Genomic DNA, 15,605 nt, shown 5'->3' with positions numbered 1-15,605 from the left:
GTACCAGGACTGGCTATCTTCTGAGACCTCCAGCCTTCCATACTAGTATCTGACACATTGTGGCTCATGACTGGGACCTCAGAGGGAGCTACCAGCTGGAATACCTTTAAATAGCATCTCCATGGGGCCTGAGCTTCCTCACAGCATGGTAGCTGGGATTTGAAGTGGAGAGTCCCAAGAAAGAGACTGATAGAAGCTGCATGCCTCTTCTAACCTAGCCTTGGAAGTTACAGAGAGTGACAACAGGTAGGGTCTGCTGGGTTTTTCTTTTTCTTTTTTCTTTCTTTTTTTTTTTAATATTTATTTTTGAGAGAGAGAGAGAGAGAGAGAGAGAGAGAGAGAGAGAGAGAGAGAAAACACAAGCAGGCAAGGGACAAAGAAAGAGGAGGACAGAGGATCCGAAGCAGGCTCCATGCTGACAGCAGAGAGCCCGATGCGGGGCTCAAACTCACCAACTGTGAGATCATGACATGAGCTGAAGTTGGATGCTTAACTGACTGAGCCACCCAGGTGGCCCTCTTTTTCTTTATAAATGAACTTTGTAGTATTATCTGCCATGGAATACCTGCACCCTTGGCTGCCACCTTGACTACAGCTTTGGGAGAGACTTTGAGGCAGAAACACCCAGCTAAATGGTCCAGGTTCTTGACCCACAGAAACTGTGAGATAATATTTGTTATTTTAAGTCACTAAGTTTTAGCAATAACTGATAGATTAGCTAAAGAGAAGTGAGAAAGAACCTTGAATAGACTTTAGTCACTGTGCTTCTCCTTATACACTTGAGTTGGCAAACTTACCCATGCCCATGGTTTGAACTACCCTGTGTAGGTAACTCCCCAATCTCTATCTCCATCCCAAAACTCTCTTCAACTATAGACTTTTACATCCTGCAGCCTGCTAGACATCTCCATTTGGGGGTTCCACAGACCCTTCTCATTCAGCTTATCAGAAATTGAACTTGTAAACTATGGACTTTGATTGACAATGATGTGTCTCAGTGTGAGTTCATCGGTTGCAACAAATGTACGTCTGTGGTGGGGAATGTTGATAATGAGGGAGGTGAGGCATGACTGGGGGAGTACTGGGAAATCTGTGTACCATCTGCTCAATTTTGTTGTGAACCTAAAATTGCTCTTAAAAATAGTATCAATAGGGGCGCCTGGGTGGCTCAGTCGGTTAAGCGGCCGACTTCGGCTCAGGTCATGATCTCACTGTCTGTGAGTTCGAGCCCCGCGTCGGGCTCTGTGCTGGCAGCTCAGAGCCTGGAGCCTGTTTCAGATTTTGTGTCTCCCTCTCTCTCTGACCCTCCCCCATTCATGCTCTGTCTCTCTCTGTCTCAAAAATACATAAACGTTAAAAAAAAAATTAAAAAAAAAATAGTATCAATAAAAATTTGAATTTACCATCTTCTCATTCAACTCTGCTGTTTCTCTAGCGTCTTATTATATGGAAAAATACCACCTTACGTTTAGGTGCTCAAGTTAGAAACCTTGAACCTATCCGTATGACCTTATTCTCCCTCACTCTTCATATTCAGTAATAATAATTAATTATAATTTATAATTATTAATTATAATAGGAACAAAAACAGCAACTGACATTTATGGAGGGCTTACTGTATGATAGGTACTCACTGTTCCAAGCAATTTATGTGTATCAGTCTTCATAGCAGCCCTAGGAAATATATACTATCATGATTCCTGTTTTACAGATAAGAAAACAAATCAGGATGAAGTAACTTGCCCAAGTCTATACCTACTAAGTGGCAGAGCTTGATTTACAATCTATGCTGTTGGGCAGCAAAGCCTGCACACTTCATTTTACTGCCTCCAATCAACCAAGTTCTGTCACCTCTTAACTCCTGTCTCATGAATCTGACCCCTCATTTCTCCTCCACTATTGTGCATTCAGGTCCTCTCTGTCTTAAGCCACTATAAGAGCATCCAAACTGTTTGCTGAACCCAGAGGCCTCCTAGTCTTTGAGGAAGAGACATAAGAATTATATTCTCATGTGGTAGGTGCTGTATTGAAGTCTGCACCAAGTACCGTGGGATTGCCCTTCGTGAGAATCCAGAGAACTTCTAGGAGAACATGATGTTTGAGTTGCGTCTTGAGGATGAGGAGTTCAAAGATAAAGAAAAGCATACGTAGAGGTAATTCCATTTCATTGCACAAAGATAGGAAGGAGCATGTAATGTTTGATGAACTGCAAGAATTTGTGTGTGGCACATGATGGCATGGTGGGGCTGGAAAGTCGGCCAAGATGGGCTGGGAAGGGCCATGTATATAGCAAGCCCTTGGCATTCATGAATGACTTGCCACCAATTATCCCTCAAATCTGTAACAATTTGCTAAACCAGCGGTGGGATGATGTATGAGCCTAGCTGACTGCCCTGTACTTGCACTCAACTTAGCTTTCTTGCCTCTTACCATGACTTAAGGCACCTTTCCACTCTCAGAAAATTATACTTCACTGTTTTGGGTTTCTTTTGGCAGGGGAGGGGGTGGTTGGAGGAGAGGGTACGATACACGCTATGGTGATATTCCTGAATTGAAGAATTTGAGAAGGTCTCTGTTAACATACATGGACAATGCCACATGTGAGCAAAAGTTAACTTTTACAAGGTAATGGGTGATGAATGTAAATAAACAGAAAGATAAGTAAAATTAAATAGATGAAGAAAAAACATGAATCAGGAAAAAAAACTACAGAGAAAGTAAAAATCATAAAGTGAGAAAACAGAGTAGTGATTTTGTATTCTGTGCTAGCCCAGGTACTTACATTTGTTGTGACACCTATCATGGGCTTTTAACTTTAAAAGGAATTGCTCCAGGGGCACCTGGGTGGCTCAGTCAGCTAAGCGTCTAACTTCGGCTCAGGTCATGATCTCTCGGTTCATGAGTTCAAGATCTGCATTGGGCTCTGTGATGATAGCTCAGAGCCTGGAGCCTGCTTCACATTCTGTGTGTCTTTCTCTTTCTGCCGCTCCCCCACCCCCCCCCCCCCCACTCTGTCTCTCACTCTCTCAAAAAGTAAATAAACAAACAGGGGTACCTGGGTGGTTCAGTCAGTTGAGCAACTGACTTCGGCTCAGGTCATGATCTCACGGTTTGTGAGTTCGAGTCCCTCGTCAGGCTCTGTGCTGACAGCTCAGAGCCTGGAGCCTGCTCCCGATTCTGTGTCTCCCTCTCTCTCTGCCCCTCCCCTGCTCATGCTTTGTCTCTCTCTCTCTGTCAAAAATAAATAAACATTTTTTAAAAAGTTTTTTTAAAAAAAGTAAATAAACATTATTAATAATAATAAAATAAAATGAAATAATTGCTTCTGGGGCACCCAGGTGGCTTAATCAGTTAAGCATCCGACTTCGGCTCAGGTCATGATCTCATGGCTCGTGAGCTCAAGTCCTGCATTGGGCTGTATGCTGACACAGCTGAGAGCCTGGAGCCTGCTTCAGATTCTGTCTCTCTCTCTCTCTCTCTCTCTCTCTGCCCCTCCCCAACTCGCTCTGTCTCTCTTAAAAAAAAAAAAAAACAAAAAACCCCCCAAAAAAAACCCAAAAAATAGGAATTGCTCCTATCCCATTGATTTTTCGAACATATGGTTTAAGAAGTTAATCCGCTTAATAATGCTTCACAACTCCTATTGCTTACACACCAAGGTACCAGGCAACATAGTCTCCCACCGTGTATAGGGTTTTCAGAAGAAGGTTAACATTAAGGTTGTAAGGTTCATTTCAGTTTCCTTCTTTGTCCTTCACTTGCAGGGCAAGGATTATCAGGGAAGATGGGAAATCTTGGAACAGGCCCAGGAAGTGAGTTCAGGCAGTGATGCCCTTTTTTTAACAAACCACTAAGGTCCCTCTTTTAAATGTATAGCTAGTAGAAATCACACAGGGCATCACTTCATATTGTTTCGGATGCCAGAATGAGTCTGAATGAAAAAGTGACCTAAACTGAAGAAAGCAGCTCATGTTACAACATTCGGTGGCAGAGATCTGCTGACCAGAGGTAGCAATTTAAGAAACAATGAGTTTCAAACTAACCTATTAGGGTCTAGGGCCGGTGAGGCGGGGTCCTCAGCTGCCATTGCCTTTCTCTACTGAAAACCTTCCATGTCCCCTCAGGGCTGCTGCTGACCAAGGAGCAGAGTGTGCTCTTTATTGTTAAAGCTTCCCGCATGCCTGGGTCATCTGGCTTTTAGAGATAATGGGGTGTTTTATTTGGTTCTATAAACTGACTAATTTATTATGAAGGACCTTTATTCAGAAAGATCTTAATTTTTTTTAATCTGCAAATAAAAAATACCGAAGAGAAATGCACTAACATTTTGAGTGGTTATTTCTGAGTGGTGGCGATGTGACTATTTAATTTTTCTTACTCTTCTCTGTCTACTATAAGCATATATAAATTACCAGTAAAGGAAAAAACTTTATTTAAAAAGGCTAATAATGGGAGAAACTCTAGGACTTAAGAGAATTGGCCTTCTCTGTTGTTAATGGTTTTCAGACAGAAACCTGAAATGGCTCGTTGGGATGACTAGTAACTTCTTACCCAAGAAACAGTGAGGCTAAGTGCTTTCTTATAAACATGCAAGCTTAGTGGGGTTATTATCTATGCCTTTGCATTAAAAGAAGTGTAATAGAATAATCTTAGAAAAATACTTAATCTGTGAGCCTTGGTTTTCTCAACTGTAAAATGGTAACAATACCGCTTCTACCTGTGATTAGGTGAATAAGTGAGATTTATTTTTATTTAAAAAATTTTTTTTAATGTTCTTTTAAATTTATTTTTGAGAGAGAGACGGACAGAGTGCAAGTGGGGGAAAGGCAGAGAAAGAGGGAGACACAGAATCAGAAGCAGGCTCCAGACTCTGAGCTGTCAGCACAGAGCCCGATGCGGGGCTCGAACCCACGAACTGTGAGATCATGACCTGAGCCAAAGTCGATGCTCAACCGACTGAGCCACCCAAGTGCCCCAGAGAAGTGAGATTTATTTTTAAATGAATTAAATATATAAGGCATTTTGCTAGGCATTGAGGATTGAGAGCAGATAGCCCTTGCCTATTTTAAGTTCAAACAGTAGATGGAAAAACAATTACTATTGTTTAATAGTAATTAAACTATTACTTTTTAGTAATAAAAAGAGAGACAGAGCATGAACGGGGAGGGTCAGAGAGAGGGAGACACAGAATCTGAAACAGGCTCCAGGCTCTGAGCTGTCAGCATAGAGCCCGACGCGGGGCTCGAACTCACAGACCGCGAGATCCTGACCTGAGCCGAACTCGGCCGCTTAACCGACTGAGCCACCCAGGCACCCCTAGAAAATTTACTTTAAACTAGAGACAGCACAGGTTCTAATCAGGTTCTAACATCATTAATCAAGTGCTTCCTCTTTTTTTTTTTTTTTTTTTTTTAACAGAGTAAGAGCTATTTGATTGCATGAGTCCATGGTGCAATTAGTGGTATCCTACTAGAAGGCAGTAATGCCAAAGAGAAAAGAAAATGGACATTTCAACAGAAAGATACAAAACAATTGCAGGGAAAAGCAAGAACATCTCCCCTGTTTTAAGTTTCAGCTACCTGTAACAGTTGTTCCTAATGTTGGAGTTCAAGTATGCTGCTGCGAAGCCTGCTGATTTCCCAGAGTTTCTTTTAGGAATTTCTGACATTTCAGTGAGTCTTCAAATATAGTTTAACATTTCTATAATCTGTTTGTTTTAAAGACTGGCAGTCAAATAAGAAATAACTGAGAGGCAGAGTGGATGGAAGACAGGGTGGTACTTCTGTTTTCCAGGATAGAGGTTTGTATAGAAAGGAGTATAGAGAGGTGGAGATCAGAGAGAGAGCACTGAGATGTGAGGACCCGTAGGAGGCAAGAGGGAAGGGGCCAGATGAGGGACACAGAAGGGATGTGACAAAAACAGGAGATGCCTCCTCCTTGGAGACATGCTGGAGAGAAGGACGAGTGCTTAGTGTGGATAAAGTAGCTCTGAAACGGGCAAGAGGAACAACAAGGAAGCTATAAGTGGCCTATACTGTGAACTAGTAGGTTCCTAGTTAACCTTTCATTTGGATATGACTTTATGTTCTAAAATAATGCTGCAAATATTAGGTCACATCCCCTTAGAGTGTTCTTTCTCTTCGATTTTCATTTAGACTTGTAGGTCCTTAAAGAGCTCATGAAAAGTCATTAACGAGTCAAAATGAGACAGGCATTCATTTCACCCAACACTTAATTTAGCTTCACTAGAATATTCTCATTATTTTTTATAATTGTGCCTGTACTAAATGGTCCCAGCATAGTACACCAATTCTTGTTTTGTTTTTTTTTTAATTAAAAAAAAATTTTTTTTTCAACGTTTATTTATTTTTGGGACAGAGAGAGACAGAGCACGAACAGGGGAGGGGCAGAGAGAGAGAGGGAGACATAGAATCGGAAACAGGCTCCAGGCTCTGAGCCATCGGCCCAGAGCCTGACGCAGGGCTTGAACTCCCGGACCGCGAGATCATGACCTGGCTGAAGTCGGACGCTTAACCGACTGTGCCACCCAGGCGCCCCAATTCTTGGTTTTAAAGACAAGAACTCTTCTACATCCTCTGGTCTCATAATCCGAAAGAGGTGTGGGCTGATAGCCATTCTCTGGATTCAGTAGACTCCAGTAGACTCCTTTAAATTCTCTCAAGGCTGCCACAGCACTGTCACCTCCACTTAACTGATTGTGTTTAAGTGAAATTTTCAAATAAACCACTGAGAAACATTGCAGCTGGTCATTTCTTGCCAGCATAGATCATCTTTCATTCCATTACGTGAAATTCTGATTTAAAAACTGCTTTACCTAAAAATTGCTCAGTAATTTTTTAAAGTAATCTCTGTGCCCAAAGTAGAGCTTGAATTCATACCCCAAGATCAAGAGTTGCATGTTCCACCTCAGCTAGCCAGGTGCCCCAGTTAATCAGTATTTTTAATCAGAATTGTAAATAATGATGAATTCCACTAGTTGCTAAAAAAAAAGAAAAAGAAAAAAGAGAGAGAGAGTTCACCATTCACTGGCAATCTTGCTATACCCGAGAATTAATTAGGAAAATTTATCAAATCAACATTTGTAGAGGAGACTCATACTCAGGATTGTTGGAAGAGCCCCTTCAAGTCATCTGGTCTAACCACTTTTCACATGTGTTCAACTGTTACACTCCTGCCAAGTGACAGTGCAGCTGAAACCCAAACATCCCCTACTGGTGAAAATTCACTCCCAAAGTTATTATTACAGAACTCTGTAAAAAAATTTCCCACAGAATAAATGAAAGCTTTTGCCTTATGGCTTTTGCCCTCTGGTCTAGTTCTGTGCTCCCAGAGTACCACACAGAACAAGTCCAAGGCCTCTCTAATGTGTCAGTTCTCCAGAGGCTAAAGATGGAACTCTTTCGATAGATGGCCTCCTAATACCTATAATTCACCTAGCTGGCATACAGCTTTAAAAATTACTCTGGGGGGGCACCTGGGTGGCTCAGTTGTTAAGCATCTGACTTCAGCTCAGGTCATGATCTCACGGTTCATGAGTTTGAGTCCTCCATCAGGTGAGCATGAGTCCCCGCCCCCCCCTTCAGGTGAGCCCCACATTTCTCTCCCTCTCTCTCTCCCTCCCTCTCTCTGCCCCTTTTGGGATTCTCTCTCTCTCTCTCAAAAAAAATTACTTTGGGGAAATTGATATTTGTAAATTTACTTTCTAGATAGTAGAGAACAATTCACCTGTTCCTTAGATGACAAAAATTTTCAGCCTTCATCAAGTGTTATTGAAAATTCTTAACTTTTTATGTGCCACGAAGTTTAAAATAAACTAAGTCTGCAAACACATCATGCTAAATACATCAAATTATTTAAATTTTTTATTATGACAATTGACATATATTAAGTGAAAGAAATGACAGAAGTATTATAATAAAACATTTTGAAAGAAAAAGTTACACAATTAGGCCAAGAGCTATAAAATAGCTTTAGGCCTGGCTTATAACACCAAGAGTTCTGATCAGACTGTAGTGAGACATTGAACATTTCATTAACAAAAAATAATTGGCACCAGCCACAACATATTTTGGTTGTCACTTACAAGGAATATTATATTTAAACAACTATGCACTGCAATTCTAACACACTAGGTGTTCATACACTGCAGTTAACCCCTGAAGCTTTAAGCTACCAGGAATTCCCATATTTTCTATGCACAAAATTTACTTTGTGCATTATTGGAATCACATTTCCAGTTTTCAAATCTCCCCCCCACCCACACACACATGCAGTACATTATATGTGGCAGAGAGCACGTCAGTTTCCCCTATTTGACTAAAACAGCACGTTCCTGATTACCTCTCAACAGTATTATGCTAATCTCGGAGCTTCTGCTTTAGCTCTCATCTCCTAGAAACAAAATAAAGCATTCTGAGAACCTATTCCAGGAATAATTTTTTTTTATGCATAGGAAAATAAAGCATTTCATATAAGCATGTCTGAAAATCCAAGAGGCATTTTGATCAAACGCTCCCCGAATCCCAGCTACTATTACTTTAAAACCAAAACGAAAATTTAACATATACCATTTACAAATTCTTATCTGGAATTTGTATTCTTCACCTAGAAATTCATGATTCCCAGGCATCACCTCTGAATGGATGATGATAGCAAAGAAACCGACAACCCCATGTTAGCTGATGATAGAGTAAGGTAGTTTAGATAGAAATTATGACACACACCTAGACGAACTTAATTCTTTATGAGAATACATTTGTGCTATAAAGGTGAGTTATTAGAATGGTAAAATTATCAGATAGCAAAAAGTACTGGTGTCTTAATGAAAGTTGTGGTAAAATGTGCCATGTAAAAGAATGCTAGAATCAGCAACTCTACAAGATTTCAAAAGTAAGTTTCATCAAATGTGGAGAGAATTGGAATTTAATCTGATATCCCTTCCAGCAGATAAATATTCCTGTGGAATTAAGTCTACTGAATAACCACCAAATCAAACAATTCTAGGTTTTCCTTCTTTTACAGATTGAAAAGAAACCGAGCTTTGCCCCAACCCACTCCACCCATCCCAGCACGGGACAGTCCCTTTGAAGGTGTACACAGAACCTCCTGACGGGTTTGGGCAAGCTACAATTCAGATACCATTATCAAGAAGCTACTTTGCTAAGAGAACAAAACACCAGACCAACATTGAGAATACCCTAGTTAGGCATCACGAAAACCACGCACTATAATATGCTGTTAACTGCCAAATTGAGGCTATGATAGCTGTTCTGAAATTGAAAATTCATTTACACTAAACTAGATCTGTGTGTGCATGTCTACTTGTGTGTGTGTATATGTGTATGTGTATATGTGTTTGTGTATAATTTTCATGCAATGTTCTTAAAGCTTTGGAGACAAGGGTTATTAGCCTAATTTCAAGGCTTGTCCACATAGCAGTATTGACATGCACCAACTCTGCTAAAGGGCAGGAAAATGAAAAAGACCATGGCACAAATTTTTAAACAATTTTAGGTTTAATTACATAATGCACCTGTAGATGTTCTAGCATAAACACAATTGTAAAAATCTACATCCTATTTTAGGGTATTTTTCCACCTCCCAACCCTTAAAAGCTGTACAGTTATATAAAAAATGTGACTCTCAAGCAAAATAAACTTTTTTTTTTTTTTTTTGCAACATACAAAATAAGTTAAATGATTCAGAAGGCCTTGAGCCATTAAGTATCCCAATGACTGTTCTGGCCATCCATAAGCATGACAGGCAGCTCCGGGTCTATGACCAGAACTCAATAAATACAGGTCAAACAAAACCCCAAACACTTAAATTAGGTTTCTTTAGAAAGCGATGAAAGTCAAGAAAATATATAATTAGGGTTAACAATTCCATTCTTAACTTACATCATCCAGTGGCAAAATGAACAAGGCAGGTCACTCGGTCCTTAGTGCATTTACTAGCTTGTACCGGTTTGGCAAAAAACACAAATGTAGTTCCTTTAAACGTTTTTTTCTCATTCAAAATGTCTAAGGAGCTTAATTAATTTCTACTCATCTAATAATTTGTTATGCCCTCTCATATAACTTATGCATAGGATAGTTATATCATAAAAATTATTAAAATTAAAATAACATTTTCCTTAACTGAAATGACAATGTGCCAGAATTGGGGTTTGCAGCATTTTCCAGAAAGAAATGGTGTAAATATAAAATGAAAAAAAAAATTGAGCTTACATGACCAGAATGAAGGACAAAATCCATTCATGTCACCCTATTCTAACCAATTTCTGAGAGGGTTTATCTGAGTAAAAAAAGAAGCATTGAGTTTACAATCTAAAGTGGTTATATACCAAGCACACTACAGTTTGGCTTATGAAGACTGCTTGCTTGCTGGGGAATGACTCCTCAGTATATGTTACATAGTTACTTAGCAATTCTTGGCACTCAAAAAATGTTAAATTATCATTTAAGTTGAAGTGAAATATTTCAAAAACAGACTATTAAGTGTACATATAATAACCCAGCTTAAATACATTGATAGCAAAGGGCCTTGTCTTTCAGGATTGGTATAAAAATAATAAAATCAGCAGATGAATTGCCACTTCCAAAGTAGGTTTACAGGTACACACTGGGAATGGTGGATAAAATAGGAATGGATTTTATTCTAACAAAGTTTAAGAACAATATTAAGCAGAGGACTAGATAGATTACAGCAGATATGCAGTCTTGGCATTCTTACTTCTTAGAGAACCAGGAATATTTTTTTAGAATGTCAAACCAAGAAGAGAAACTTCGCTATGTTTCTCTAGACTTTCTGCAATTAAATGTTCATAATTCCACATCAGTTACAATTATTTGTCTTATGTCTTTTTACAATGTCAATTAATGATTTGAAACTCACTTCTCATTTCTGCTAACATCTAAAGTATGTATATACATATTAACTTATATATATATATATATACATACATGTATGTATATTCTATTAAAAAAAAGATCTGGGTCTTTGAATACGTGTTCTATAGCTGTGAGGCAATCATGGACCTGTTCCACTGTGTTGTTGAAGGGTACAGTTCACTTTTTCTAAATATTAGACTTACAGATTCACTGTGTTCCTTTCAGTCATATGGTAGAACTAGCTAATGGTTAACAACTCTTAACCCCACAAACATAAGCTAAAAAGGCATTCTTTATGACAAAGTAAATTCCATCAATCCCATTTAAAAATCGGTAACATTTCCCCACCATTTTACCTCTAAATAAGTACACGCCTATATATATTTTTAATACGTATACTTTGTTCAAATGCATATTATAATAGGGATGGGTCCTATCAACCCAAAAGTGAAAACTGGAGCTTATAATATCCTTTTAAAATTAACTTGTTTAAAAATTGTTTTTTTCAACAACGTCTTTAGCATTCGAAGTCCTTGGTTCTTTGGCAGGTCATATTAAAAAAAAAAAAAAAGACTATCAGTAGACATGAATTTATTCTAAATGCAACTCCTCTTTCTTCTCTGCATCTGCAACCTTGACCAGCTGGAAAGAGATGTGTCAAGGAAACCCAACCTCAGTATTATCAGGTATACTCTTGAAAATCTCTCTGCCATCATTCTCTAATAATGTGCCAACAACGGAGAATGTTTTACACTAAACACTATTTTGTCAACACAAGTCTACAAAACCAAAATGTGTATTTTCAGTCTGATTTCCTTTCATATATTTTACTTGAAAGCTTCTGCTTTGTGAAAATTTGGCTAGTTTTCAAACCTTTACGGAAATTGCAAACGAAATATCCTGAGTACTAAACAGCATCTCCCCTTAATACACGCGCTATAGATTGTGGAGTTTGACACTGGGAGTCCATCTGTATTTAAAAAAGATGATAGTATTAAAGGGCTCTATTATATAGCAGCTATGATGAATCTAAATCCGTGGTTAGTACTCTAAGGATCCAGGATGTTCTAAACTCAAATGAGCCGCTTGCTTATACTCTGTCCAGTTCCTAATGACTGAATTATATCTTTGGATACAGAACAATGACTTTTTCCTAACATTTTTTTTTAACTTCTTCAAAGCATGTTCAGGTAACATTTCAGTGAACACAAGACTCCATGAGGGACTAAATCTAGTCACCAAGCAGCAGAACTGTTTTTGAACTGTTCAACATTTAACTGCCCACAATTAATCTGTCTGCATAATAACTTATAAGTATCAGAGGCTTCTGCAGTCTTTGTAGATGAAACAGTTAATTGGCTTAATCAGAATGTAAGGTTAGCAGGCAGACATTCACTATCAAGTTCACAAACATTTAATTCAAGTTCAGTAAATTAATAGGCAGCAAAAGTGGTATCATAACCCATGTCAGTGGAACTATGCTAAATTGAATACTCAGTCTTTGCTCTAACGATGACCTTTTACTCTGCAGAAGGGTAAAAATAACTCCTTATTTCACATTAGGCATCCTGTAAAATAAATAATCTACCCATCGAACACTTCTTATCGCTTGCTTAACTATAGAGTGGTGGAAGCAGGAGCTGGTGTGTCCAGAGGTAGAGACAGGGTACATGGGAATTTCTACACGGTAGTGGCTTTACCCAGCTGCAGGACGAAAATGGTAGAGGAAGAATGGCAGGGGAGGCCACCTGCACATTCTAACCACTTACCTTGCACTAGTAGGAATTCTTGTATTGCCTGCCTGTTAGACAGTTAAAAAGGCTAACATTCTTAACTGACTTTCAAATAAATGAACAAACCTGGCTAGAAACGAGGCCTGGTAAGTGAGTATGGTTCCTTACATAACCCTGCTCTACTGTCTGTAAATGTTAAGCCCTTCCCTCCCTTCCAGTGGAACATTGTCTCAAAATAAAAATCACAACTTGCTTGGAACCACATGCTATTGGTGCATCCTATTTTTAGGCTGCTTTCATTATTTTATTTTTTATACAGATACATATACATTGCTAGAATCAAAGCAAAAATATTAATGGGCAGGTACTACAGAACTAAAGTGAAACAAAACAAAACAAACAAAAGAACCAACAAATGAAAAACAACAGCTATAAACTTTCAAGGCCAAAAGATAAGACTTCAGGGCAACACCTGTTGAGGAAGGAAAAGGAGTATAAAGTTTCTAGAGAGGTATTTATAATGCAAGTCTAATGCCAGCTTTTTAATAATAAAAAAGAGAAGTGCTTTACTATACACTGACTAGCACATATAATGCTTAATTTGGAAAGAAAAATTAACAAAGTTCCTTGGGCCAGCAGCAGATATGTGTGTCTGTTGCCGGCAACAGACACAACACTGGAACAGAAAAACCCAAATCCCGGGGCAAAAGTATTCACAGAAGTAATGGCTGAAGGTTTCAGAATTTGACAGGCAAGGTTTAATCACAAGTGCTACACTTTATACAATGTTATTTATGGCTCTGCCTGAAATTTTACAGCTGTAACAGTAATAAGACAAAGTTCATATTTTAGTGTCAATTACATGTTAGATATTTAGTTATAAACCCCTTTTTTCTTGAAACAAAGGGCTCATCTTTCATTAAAGCATTGAGATGTTTGAAATGGATGTCATGCCTATTAAGTATATTGGCGGTTCTCAATCAACTCTGTTGGTCATGTGACTATTAATGAATTTTAATAGAAGTCTAATGGCCAAAGGCCAAAACTACATTCAAACCCTGCTAATATATCCAGGCAGATAGGAAATTCCAATGCACACACATACACACACACATATACACACACATACATGCTAAAACTCAAACTAAAAACCTCCCAAAGGAACTGCTTTGTTTGTAGACTTCAATTTGAAGTAGATACTAAGGGCAAGAATAGACCAGTTAAAATTCACCTGAAAATCCTTTCCCCATTTCAAATGTGCTAAAATACCGCTGTCAGCTTAGCATCTCTTCATGTATGTTATGTATAGATGTATTTCTTTCAAAATGGGCTATTTCAGATATTTAAATATTAAGTGGCCAGAAGACCAGAGTTACACTATCTGCAAAGTTTACAGTCCACCTGGGCCTAAAGAAAGACCACATTTATATCACTAATAACTCTTCATTGATAGTATATTAGATTAGAGGCCACCTCATCACCACTGCATAAAGCTGTTTAAAAAAAATTTGCTGCTAGCACAATCTGGTTGTCAAAGCTTCATTATACATCTTACTGTACAAATGTTTTTCAGATGATTTTTTTTTTAAACAAGGAACTCCGCTATAACAGAAACTCAGGTTAGAGTTTTTAATGATGGTACTTTCTCCATCTCTTCTTTATTAAGTGTGGTTATCTCTGATAGTAAACAAGCTGATATCATGGATGCTGTTACTAAATGATGTATGTATGATGTTATCTACAGTTCTCAAACTGCAACAACACAGACTTGAACTTTTAAACAGTCTGTTAATCATCATCTATGCCATGAATGTTTAAATATAATATATATTTAATATGAAAAAGCTAAAGCACAAGTGCCTTCTCCCACCCCTAATTCTGTTTTGGGCCCTCACAGATTCGGAATGCATTCTTATCCACCCTTTTTCACAAAGTCAGGAGAGCTCAGGAAATATAAAGTCAAAAATATACAAATCTTTGTTGTTATTATAATAAGATTTTTTCCATGAATGAAATTACCAAGGACCATGAACTTGGAAAAAGAAAATCAAAAGGAATTTACAGCAATTATTTATCTTCAAAGTTCAAAACTGGTCACTTCACAGAAAGACTTCAGGGTTTGTTGAAATTTTTCTTCTAAAAAGTCATTCTGTAGTGGAGTTTTCTAGGAAAAATAAAACAGCTTTTAATAACTGGCCCGCTGGTGTGAGAGCTACCGTGGAATAAATTAGCACAAAAATGGAAAAGAAGTCTTATAACTGTTCACTATTACAGACATAATCAACAAGGTCAGTCACTCTTAAAAGCTCATCTTCCTCCTCTTCTGGTGCCCCTGCCTCCTGCCCACCACTTGTCCCATTGGGGGCCAGGCTTGCACTGGCTGTGCTGTTGTCCTTGGGGGTCTGAGGCTTCTCAGTTGGCTTGCCAATCAAGTTCTCAATGGCTTTGCCAGGACTCTGTCCATTGGTGGAAGGCAAGTCCACTAAGCTATAGTCCAAAGGGCTCCCCACTTTGCCTACATTTTCAAAGTCCTCTTCCTCATCACTGTCTATCCGGTAGGGCTTCTTGGTGCTCTCTTGTTCTGAGGGCAGGACCCTGGGCTGGTTGTCACGGGCAGGCTGATCTGCATCTCCATGAGCGTTGTCACAACTCTCCTCCTCATCTGTCTCGATCCGGTGTAGCCGTTTTCGGGATGGTTTGCCTTCTTCCTCATCTGCTTCTGAATATTCATCTGTGCTTCGACCCCGCTTTCGAACTGACCGCTTTGATTCTTTAGCTAGCTCATCATCTTCAGAGTTCTTGGACATATAGCTCTCTAGAATAAACAGCACATTTAAGCCATCGACACAGTTAACCATAACAGATTTAAGTAATTCTCCTTTTCCTCCCCATAGTCAGCCCATGTCCTGCTTTCAAACTTGCTCATAAATCTGTATTTCCCTTCAAACCTGCCCTGGTT

General features: G+C 38.8%; 1 protein-coding gene across 5 annotated transcripts in view; it reads right to left on the bottom strand.

The window, feature by feature from the left end:
* Positions 1-12,913: 12,913 nt before the first annotated feature.
* Positions 12,914-15,605, bottom strand: part of RSF1 (remodeling and spacing factor 1) — a 156,552-nt gene continuing 153,860 nt past the window's right edge. For all 5 annotated transcript variants that reach the window (XM_003992690.6, XM_019811757.3, XM_045038684.1 and 2 more), the window contains one exon: positions 12,914-15,461. In XM_003992690.6, the coding sequence (XP_003992739.3) occupies positions 14,899-15,461 (563 nt within the window). In that variant the 3' untranslated portion in view covers positions 12,914-14,898. The remainder of the gene's footprint in view (positions 15,462-15,605) is intronic.

This window comes from Felis catus, chromosome D1 (genome assembly GCF_018350175.1).
Source record: "Felis catus isolate Fca126 chromosome D1, F.catus_Fca126_mat1.0, whole genome shotgun sequence".
NCBI classification, from domain to species: Eukaryota; Metazoa; Chordata; class Mammalia; order Carnivora; family Felidae; genus Felis; species Felis catus.
The sequence above is the reverse complement of the archived record's forward strand: the minus strand, read 5'-3'. Positions and strand labels throughout refer to the sequence as shown.